The 11,008-nt window shown below is 36.1% G+C and overlaps 1 protein-coding gene across 1 annotated transcript; it reads left to right on the top strand.

The window, feature by feature from the left end:
• On the top strand, positions 3,894-6,413 carry LOC109233802. Its single transcript, XM_019399665.1, has 4 exons — positions 3,894-4,017; positions 4,391-4,597; positions 4,724-5,199; positions 5,868-6,413. The coding sequence occupies exons 1-4, from the start codon at positions 3,894-3,896 to the stop codon at positions 6,411-6,413; spliced, it is 1,353 nt and encodes a 450-aa protein (XP_019255210.1).

Raw genomic sequence — 11,008 nt, 5'->3', positions numbered from 1 at the left:
GTCTCAATCCCTCGAGGTATACACCCACACGCCCGTCACCTAGCGTGGGTATCACCTCCAAACAATCACATGATATCAAATTCTCCGGGTTTATACCTTCAAGGCCAGAGTTAAAACTGTTACTTACCTCAACAGCGTAAAATCCTACTCGTCTCTGAACTCGGTCTCCAAAAGCTCCGAGTCTAACCAAAATCAGAATAATACTATCAACATGGGCTAAAGAATCGAATTCCAACAGAAAAACTACTTAAATAGGCCAAAAATCCGAAATCGGCCAAAATCCGCCCCCCGGGCCCACGTCTCGAAACCATTCAAAAATGACTTAATAATAATCCTTGTCCTCTCCCGAGTCTAACCATATAAAATTTGTCAAAATCGTACTCCGTTTGGTCCCTCAAATCCTCACTCAAAACTCTTCAAAACTCAAACCCTAACTCCCTCAATTTCACTTTGAAATCATCAATCAAATCCCAAAACGAAGATGGATTCATGAGATATAACCAAAATCGAGTAGGTAACACTTACCCCAATCCATATGGTGAAAATCGCCTCCAAAATCACCCAAATCCGAGCTCCCCAACTCAAAATATAACCGAATGAACAAACCCTTGTTTTATATATTTTTCTGCCAGCTATTCTGCCTCGTTTCTCGTTCCAAACAATCCCGAAACTCGCTTTTTATCCCTCCAATGGATTCCTTGTGAAATTCTAGTCAAGATAGGCTGTTGAATCACTCAATTTGACCTTATAATGAATGAGATATGTTGGTTTCAATATTAGCAAATAGTGCAGATTTTTAAATACGCCGTCAGTGTCAATTTCATAATTAATCTAAAAAATCTAGCAACCTAATTCTTAGTAAAATGACCGTAAAAACCTCATACGATGTCCAAATTCGACGATTCTTTTTGCTACGGGTCCGTAATTACGATACGGAACTAATGCTTCAATCAAAAAAAGAAATCGGAGCTCATTTGTTCAATATGATATCATTTATGCTTGAAGAAACGGCATCGAAACATAAGAAAAACGAGCACAAACACAATCCAGACCTATTCGAAACTCACTCGAGGCCCTCGGGACCTCAACCAATAATTCCAACAAGTCATATATCACTAGCCGAACTTTGTCGAACCTCCGGAACACCCAAAACAACACCAAAATACCAAATCAACCTTGAATTCAAGCCTAAGAACTTCTAAACTTCCAAAACTCACCAACGACTCCGAAACCTATCAAACCACGTCCGAATGACCTCAAATTTTGCACACACGTCACAAATGACACTACGAACCTACTCCAACTTCCGGAATTCCATTCCGACCCGATACCTAATTTTCCGTTGCCGACCAAAATCGCCGAATTTCTAACTTTCGCCAATTCAAGCCTAATTCTACCTCGGACCTCCAAATTACATTCCGGACACACTCCTAAGTCTAAAATTACCCAACAAAGCTAACCGAATCATAAAATTCCAAATCCGAATTCAATTACTCATAAGTCAACTTCCTGTTGACTTTTCTAACTTAGCTTTCTAACTAAGAGACTAAGTGATCATGTCACTCCAAAACTACTCCGAACCCAAACCTACCAACTCGATACAACTCAACACAGATGAACAACACATAAAGAAACAGAAATGGGAGAAACGGGGCTATAGCTCTCAGAACGACTTACCGGGTCGTTACAATAAGTTATCCTGAAATTATAATGACGGAATTATGATACGGAGATTAAATGGGAAGTGATTACTTAGTTGATATATTTTTATATGTAGATATTTGGCTCATTGTGCTAAAAATAGAATTTACAAGATATAATATAAAACACATGTTTGGTTTTAAATTGGATAAACTGAGATAAACATTTATTTCCAATGTTAGTTCTATTTATTGTTTTAGTTAGATTTGAATGGGGATTTTTGTTATTTGGTTGGTATTTGGCATTGAGTCTCATCTGGTTGGATTGGTTTTCATTGATCCTTTCAAAATCATTTTCTCAGAGTGTTGTACTTTCTAAATTTGGAAAATTTAATAGCAATAGGTATGGTAGACTTATTCTTGTCAATCATAGGTATGAATGTATGTAGCTCCTTTGCAGAGATAGTACCATCATTACTACTGTTAGAAGTTTTCTCCCTATATGTGAACTCTGAATATGAAAAAATGAGAGTCAGAGAAAATTAAGCTCCGTTATGGCGGGGTTCGGAAAGGATCGGAGCACAAGGGTTTATTGTATGCAGTCTTACTCTGTATTTCTGCAAGAGGTTGTTTCCAAGACTCGAACCCGTGACCTCGTGATCACATGACAACAATTTTACCAGTTACGCCAAAGCTCTCCTTCTTGAATATAAAAAAATGCTAAAAAAAATAAAAAATAAAAAATGTAAAATATAAAAACCCAATGTAACTTTAATGAAAAGACCATAACACTTCGTAATAAGAGGAAACTTGAATAAGAAAAAAAAATTGATGTGATGAAAAAATTGCATCTAAAGTAATAAACTCAATTGTCTTCTCTTGTTAAAGTGATATATTAAATCCAAACAAGATTTTCAAGAACAATTATTGTAATACAAAATCGTCTAGATTGAACTAATATTTCAAAAAATATATAGTATATATCAAGAAAAACTTCACAGAAGCTAACAACTCAAGATGAGTACGAATTTACATAAGTATGATCATGAGAATATTGACAATAGAAGGGAGCTTTGGAAGAAAATCAGGGAACCTAGGCATCTTGTCAAAAATATCGAAATATTAACCAAAATTAAAGATTACCTTTCCAAAATTATTCCATAATTATAGTCGGGTGTACGGTACGATAATATTTAGATATTTTGGTGTGATATTTAGTTTCTTAAAATGTTATACAAATTCTTAACTAATTAAACTTGATATGGTTTGGCTTTTCTCCTTTCGGTTTCAGTTTATAAAATTAGGGGTGTTTGTTGGTTTGTACAATACGGTACGATATTTAGATATTTTGGTTTGATATTTAGTTTCTAAAATATTATACCAATTCTTAACTAATTAAACTTGATATGGTTTGGTTTTTCACCTTTCAATTTTAACTTTAGTTTTTTAATGCATAGAGCCGTAGACTGTAATATTCTTATATACTAAGGTACTTACACATACAAAAATAAAAACGTTCTAAGCTCAATATAAATACAAAGAGAAGTATTGTTTAACTTAGTATATTATAATTAATAATATATACATATGTATGTGTGTGTGTATGTGTGAACCTATTTGACTGGGAACGGAGTTTAAGAAAAAATAGAAGACTTTTGAACTTGTGGTGTAAAATGAGGCACATATATTTTGTGTGGCTAAAAATCATTGCATAAAGGTATATTGTTTCCAAATAAGGAAAGTGGTCATTCTTTTTTGCGTAGACTAAAAAGGAAATATGTTCACATAAATTGAAAAGGACGGAGTACTATATATTTCGGTATGATATTGATTATTGTATTATTTTTTTAACTAGCAAAAGTTTTAAAAATTTAAACCAAATACTATACTAAATATCGGTAAATGGAATTTTCGGTTTCTATACAATAATTCGGTATGCGAAGGCCTAATTATAGTTGGAATGTTTTTCAAACTATTTTAATAAATACTTAAAAATTTAAACTCAACAAGTGAAGAGAAACTATATAACGGAGAGGAGTCCGATGGAGGCGTCTGTCTGAAGCGGCGAGTTTGGCAACGAGTATCACATTACTGAAAACTCACTTTTTAAGCCCTTGTCTAAATTGTAACTGTTTTAAAATACACTTGCAACTCAAACAGCGCCTTACGCGCTCTTCACTTTCCCTCTCTAGTCAATCAATTTATTCCCCCTTTATTTTTCTACATTGTTTTTCAAAAATTCTAAGCACAGCAATGGTGTTAAAGGAGTATACATCCCCTGAATCTGATCAACCACCTTCAACTTCAAGGAGTATTACACAAAATCAGATTTCAGGCCTCATTCCCTCCACTGAACAACAAACCATCCCATTCCCAGGTTTGTAATTATTTTTAGTTCTCGAATGAAGTATAGGCGTAACTGGTAAAGTTGTTGCCACGTGGCAAGGGGTTCGAGCCGCGGAAATAGCCTCTTGTAGAAATATAGTGTTCCTCGAAACCCGCCCATAGCGAAAGCTTAGTGCATCGGTATGCTCTTTTTTTTAAGTTTCTATCTGCGCTTTCCTTGAGCCTGGTTTCTATTAGAAACAACATCCCTATCTGCACTACATGAGGTAAGGTCTACGTATACACTACCGTTCTCAGACCTGACCTGAGGATCATACTTGTTATATTGTTATTGTATTTTCAGTTTCTATCCTAGAAAGACGCAAAATTTTCACTCTCTTTATTTTTTTGTTTTTTGTTTATAGTTGGTTACATGGCCCCTCATATTGGTCCTCCGTCGTCATTCAATCATTTTCAAGACTCTACTAGCAATGCGCATGAGGCAATGTTGAGGGAAGAGATAGAGAAGGAGCGTATTAGGAAAGAGATTATTGTAGAAGAGGTTGCTCGAAGGCGCGTGTTGGAGTTAGAAGTAAGAAGAGAGCTAACATCTCTACCTCCACAAGATAGGGGTAGGTAACGTCTGCATATATATTACCCCACACTATGGGAATACACTGGGTATGTTGTTGTTGTATCCGTAGAAAGATGCTTAAATTCTCGTTCTCTATTTATTTTTTGGTTTTTTGTTTTTATAGTTGGTTACATGGCCCCTCATATTGGTCAGTCGTCGTCCTTCAATCATTTTCAAGATTCTACTTGCAATGCCCGTGAGGCAATATTGAGGAAAGAGATGGAGGAGCGTATAAGGGAAGAAATTATTGCTGAAGAAGTTGCTCGAAGGCGCGTGTTGGAGTTAGAAGTAAGAAGAGAGCTTATGATGGAAGCGATGTTGAGAGGAGATAGCTTTACTTCATTCAGTAGTTTTTCCCCAAATCTTCCATTTTTGAAACAACAGGCTGAGGAGAAGTTGGGAATGAGTGTCTCTGAATCTGAACCAGGTGCTAGACATCAAGACATGGAACAGATTTCAGATGTTGTACCTTTTAAGCACCGCGCTGTGGAACCAAGCATTTCAACATTGAAGCTTGTCCCTGTTCCAAAGAACCAGAGTGCAAAGGGGGAGATTTCGCAATTGCAGCCCTCATTAGAACCTGAATTAAGCAAAGATATGGTTCGTACTGGTTTATTTATTCTATAAGTAAGTCCATAATATACTGCTTCCTTCCCATCGTGCTTACCCGTTACTCATAATGTTGATGGATGTTCATCGAGTCCTATTAGCTCATGGCCGGATTTGTCCACGTGATCTCAACGAATCTTCAGAATTTTTGTGCTAATTACCAAATATCTTATTTAATGTTCAACATTGTTTGAGGCTCATCTAAGTGATTAACACGTTGAAATATCTTCTTTCAATATGGATGTCAGACGAGGGGCCTTTCAACTAGTTATTCCTGATTTTTTGTCTTCTGTTTGTCTGAAAAATCAGATTATAATTGACAGCTGCATCTATTTTTGGGCTTTGATTTTCATCTGTGGGTCATCTGAAGTAGGCCACCTTGTTTGAGTACACCAACCATTAGCTTTATATACATAGATGTTGCAGAATTTTAGCTTGACATGTTGCAGAATGCAGAGGATATCACATTCTGGACATAACTTATTTAAGCTAACAGGACCATAATCGAATTTATATGTTGTAACTTGAGTTTTAGATGCTGATGTTGTATCCATTTAAAACCTGTTTGTATCATTACACGGTAGATCATCTCTATTAAAATCGAACAGCCAAGCCTAGGAAATAATTTTTTATAAGTGCTTCTTTTGGCGTTGTTGCAGGCTAAGCCTGACACCATATCCTCTGGAGCAAAACGGAAAGCTATAACACCAACAACGGAGGTGGCTAACGAGCCTTCATCGATCAGTGCTGTAAAGAAAAATGTCAAGGAGTGGACTTGTGCACTTTGTCAGGTAAGTTCTACAAGCGAAGCTGGACTGAATATGCACTTCGAAGGAAAGAAACATAAAAGCAAGGAGGCTGCTTCAAGAGGAGAGAACTCCAACGTTAGTCTTTTAACAAAGAAACCTAAATCCATGCAACTTGTAGAATCTTGCATTGACATGAGACAAGGGCAGAAATCAAAGGAAAGCTCATCAGGTTCAAGCGACAATGTTGCAAATGCAGATGACTTGAAAAAGCATGCAAATAATACAATCGACGAAAAGCAAAACAATAAGGAGCATCAGAAAAGAGAGTACAAGTTCTGGTGTGAGACATGCAAAGTAGGCACCTTCTCTGAAAAGGTAATGGAGGACCATAGGATCGGAAAGAAGCATGCTCGGCATCTGCAACAACTTATTAGCAAGAACAAGCAGTGTTCATAACAAATGACAAGACTCCTCTTTATGTTTATGTAGTTATGTTAGAATTGCAGAAGAATGATTGTGTTGAGCAAAGTAAAATGTGGGAGCTTCTGCCGGCCAACTAGTGGAGTAGCTTATTTTTGTTGTGAAGGAAATTGGATGTTATCAATATTACTGTTGAAAATAGACGAAATACATAAATGGCCCATTTAAGTTATCCACAGACACCTCAACTGGCCCCTTTACCATTTAAACATTCAAGTGGCTATTAAGTATAGGTTCCTTGAAATAAGTGGTTTTTTATTCTACGTTATTTGGTTGGTCAGTGGAAAATATTTTTCAAGAAAATATATCAACTTAAAGCAGGTAAAGTACTTTTAAGTTAGGAAAAAGAAACCCAAACAGTGAGATTCTGATACCCTTCAAACCTCTATACTAACAAGAAATCCACTCTCTCTATACTTGTATTCAAACTACTGTAAAAGTTAGTAAAAAAGTTCTTTTGAGTTCGGACTAATTATCTCAAGCTGGTCAATTGTTATAATAACAAATTGTCACTAACTTCAGCAAAATTTAGTTACTTATTTGGTAGTTAGAGATACTTAAAAAGATAATTATAGAGATGTTGAAATTACAAGTAATTACAGTTGAAAATAAGATGAAGAAAAATAAATAAATATTCTTCAGGCTGATGCGCGGATATCTTGCTCTCTTTAAGGAGATTCAAGCCCATTGCGGTAGCATCTTCACCGGTCCAGTAGTAATACTCTTGACTTGTCCCTTCCAGGATACAACAGCCCGACAACGTCGTATGACTCGAACAAACTCTGGACAAGTTGTTGAGTCCAAAGCTCCACCAAAATGAACACCTTCCTTCAACAAAAATAATATTCTCTATGTAGAGAATAAGTTGGAAACTTAGATTTTCTCCTTCTCATAACTCTCTTTTTCACTACACCAAGTTCACTTTTTTCATACACACGACCATATTTTTCCCACACCAAACACAAGGAGGAAACAACACTATTTATAGGTGTAGAATTTCTTCCATGAAATAAATAACAAAGTAGTGGCATAATAAAGTTATAGAACATGGTTGGTGGTTATAAAAATTAACACTTAGTGGGTAATTAGTGGTAGATCATGGCATTAGTGATTTCAAGAGTTACACCAAAATAATGACCACTTTCTTGCCAACTTATAACCACTATCTCACAAGAAATAATGCACTTTAATATTATAATTTTAATATTAAAATGCACTAACACCAATATTCCCCCACTCATTTTAATATTCAAATAAGAGAGTTTACGTTGAAGGGAGACTGTTGTGCATAATGAAGGTGTGCTCTGCAATGAATCTCCACTTAGTAAAACAGCAATCTCTACTCCAGAGTCAGTAGTGGTCTCAGACTTGAACTATGACTGCTTTAGGGAAATAAAGTATCACTGCTTACACATAATAATCAAGGTGTTGACATGAGCTTTATTGGCCAGCATATTACGACCTTGTGCTATCTCGATTTTCATGAGTGTTCTTGAGAACAAGCCTAATTCTCATAGGAAACGGCCTACTTCCACACTCACATAGGTAAAATCTGTCAAGGGTGCTCCTGTAACTCTAACACCCCACTCATACGAGCTACAGATTTTCATTAAGAGTTAATAAAACTCTGTTGGGTTTTTAAGGTATTTAATTAATATATTAAATACTTAAAAGAGGGTGAATGGGAAATGGAGGGAACTGAAATTTTTGAGTGAAATTTTAAGTTCCCCCTCCCTTGGCAAATGGGCATTGTCCCATATTGGAAGAGGAAGAGGGTTTTTATGGGTATATAAGCAATTTCTCTTCTTCTAGCTCTTAAAGAGTTGAGAAGAAGGCAAGCCTCGCGCCGTCGTCGTCGTCGCTCGCTCGGCTCGGCTTCGGCTTCGGCTTCGGCTACGGCTACGGCTTCGGCTTCGGCTTCGGCTTCGGCTTCGGATTCGGATATTAACTTTTTGGACCAAATTTATTTGTTAATAGTAAAATATTAACAGAAATGTTATTAAATATTTGTTTTAATAACAAAATATTAATATTAAATATTAATATTAAATCCAATCCGTTTTTCTGTTTTGGTAACAGAAAAGTAACTACCCTCTTTAATTTTCCCTCTTTATTTTCCCTCTTTATTATTGAGTAAATGGCCATTTATGTAATGGCATTTATGTTGTGGGCGTTTTGCATAAACAGCCATTCTGAAGAGACCCAACTTTGGCTATAAATACAACACTATTCTGCTCAGAATTTTAACTACAATTTTCTGAGTTTCCTCTCCTTCTTCTGCATACTTTCAGCATCAAAACAAAGCAAAAAGTAAGTGTGATTTGCTACCGAACTTTGTGTTCGCTGAAACACTGGGGTTTGAAGTACCACTACACCAGTGTGTAATTCGTTCTATCCTGGGAGGAAATAATCCATAACCTTGGGTACTAGGAGGGGATTAAATTCCTTAAGGAAACACTGTGAATTCAGTGGGCTCGAATTGGTTTATGTCATTTCTGTTTATATTCATTACTGTTTATATTCATTTATATTTCCAGAATTTATTTTACAAATACAGTGTAATAACATATTCTAGGAAGGAATTGACAATCTGCCAAATGCATAGATAATTATTTTCGCGCTTAATAGCTTAATAGCTGATATTCTTTCTTCTATCAAATTCTAAAATTATATAGTCCCACTCGAAATGGTTTAAATATAGAATCTTTTACTTTGAACGCAATTTGCTTTGTAAATATATAACTATATTTATTAAATACATGTGTTATCATGACATTCCTTATTAGTTTAATAGTTTTCCTATGTTTTTCTATTTCTAACATTTAGCTGATTTCTTTGTTTTATGTTTATAGACTTTGTTGATCTTACTTCTATCACACCGAATGTTTTTGGAAAAAGGGAAAACACATCCACCATTAACATACATAACAAATAGTAAAGATTTCACTCGATTACTTAGTACACTTATAAAGAGTTGTGGCACGTTTCATCGTCTCAGACTGAGCCACAATGTTCAAATTTAAAACAAGAACAAAATTTGCAATATGGTTTGTTGCGCTATTTTTGCTTCTGTTCAATCTTTTAAGTAGTAGATGTTTTTTAAAAATGGAAACTATGGTTATGTGTTGGTATTATACTGTGTTCAAAATCAGAAAATTAGAGAAGTAAACAAACGTTAGTTCAATAAACAAAACGTAAAATAATTCCGAGCCCACTGAATGCACAATGTGTCCTTAAGGAATTTAATCCCCTCACTGTTGCCCAAGGTATACGGATTAATTCCTCCCAGGATAGAACGGAATAACTATTCTGTGATAGCGGCACTTCAAATCACAGAACTTCAGCGAACTCAACAAACGGAGCAAATCACACTTGACACTTATGTTTATTTAGAAAATAATGCAACAATGTAGAAAAGAGGGAGGAGATTTCAGATTTTCTATGTCTGATTTCATGTCTCAAAAATGAGGTCAAGCCTCTAAATTTATAGACAAAGGAAGGTGATATGGAGAGGTGCAATCTAAAAGGTGCCTCTTCCATTTCCCATTCACACCCCTTAATAAAAACGCAACAATCCCCCACATGAATGGGGAATGGTCATATGAGGAAAAACATGCATGAAAATACTGTGTGATTCACAAATAAGGATTAATCGCATCTGGATAAGTAGGTTTCCCTTTGAACTTTCCCTAGTGAACTTATGTCGGATATACTCGGTCAATCGGTAGATTTGATATCTTTGAACCATCGAACTTTGGTGTATACCTAGACAACCATAAGTCACACAATTAACCCTTAACCGTCTTTGGTTCTCACGGTTGTGTTCATTTCAGCCATGAACACCGCCTGGTTTCATGAGTGCTTAGAGAATGGGCCTTTACTTTCATTCCCCTTAAAGCGGCTTACACTTCACACTCACACAGGTGATTCCTAAACGTGTAATCCTATAGACACACTATCTGGTCATATCCTGCCAGACTTAGAAAATCATTAAAAAGCTTTAAGCTTTATTGATTCATCAAAAAGCCTTAATGCTTTACCTTGATTTCTGAACATTGTCTTCATTACGAGAATGGGTTGAGTTATTTGACAATATTGAACCGTCATTCATAACTTTGTTTGATCTCTTTGAACTTAGCTCTTGGAATCTCCAGTCTGCTAGGTAGAGTTACCGCCATGATGACTTGTCTTAGGCCTTAGCCCCATTCCCTTCAATGATATTTCAACTGCCTCACTAGATAGGCCTTTTGTAAGTGGATCCGACACGCTATCTCTTGACTTTACGTAGTCAATCGTGATAACACCACTAGAGAGTAGTTGTCTAACGGTATTGTATCTCCGTCGAATGTGACGAGATTTTCCATTATACATAACGCTCCTTATCCTGCCTATTACCGCTTGACTATCACAATGTATACATATAGGTGCCAAAGGTTTGGGCCAAAATGGAATATCTTTCAAGAAATTCCGGATCCATTCATCTCTTCCCGGCCTTGTCTAAGGCTATAAACTCAGCCTCACTGTAGAGCGGTCAATGCACATTTGTTTGGACGATTTTCAAGCATCGCTCC

This window comes from Nicotiana attenuata, chromosome 10 (genome assembly GCF_001879085.1).
Source record: "Nicotiana attenuata strain UT chromosome 10, NIATTr2, whole genome shotgun sequence".
Classification (NCBI taxonomy): Eukaryota; Viridiplantae; Streptophyta; class Magnoliopsida; order Solanales; family Solanaceae; genus Nicotiana; species Nicotiana attenuata.
This window is presented reverse-complemented; position numbering and strand designations above follow the sequence as displayed.

Coding starts and splice junctions, on each gene's coding strand:
- LOC109233802 (XM_019399665.1), top strand. CDS start 3,894: ATGGTGTTAAAGGAGTATACATCCCCTGAATCTGATCAACCACCTTCA. Junction 4,598..4,723: donor TCTACCTCCACAAGATAGGG/GTAGGTAACGTC, acceptor TTGTTTTTATAG/TTGGTTACATGGCCCCTCAT. Junction 5,200..5,867: donor CTGAATTAAGCAAAGATATG/GTTCGTACTGGT, acceptor GCGTTGTTGCAG/GCTAAGCCTGACACCATATC.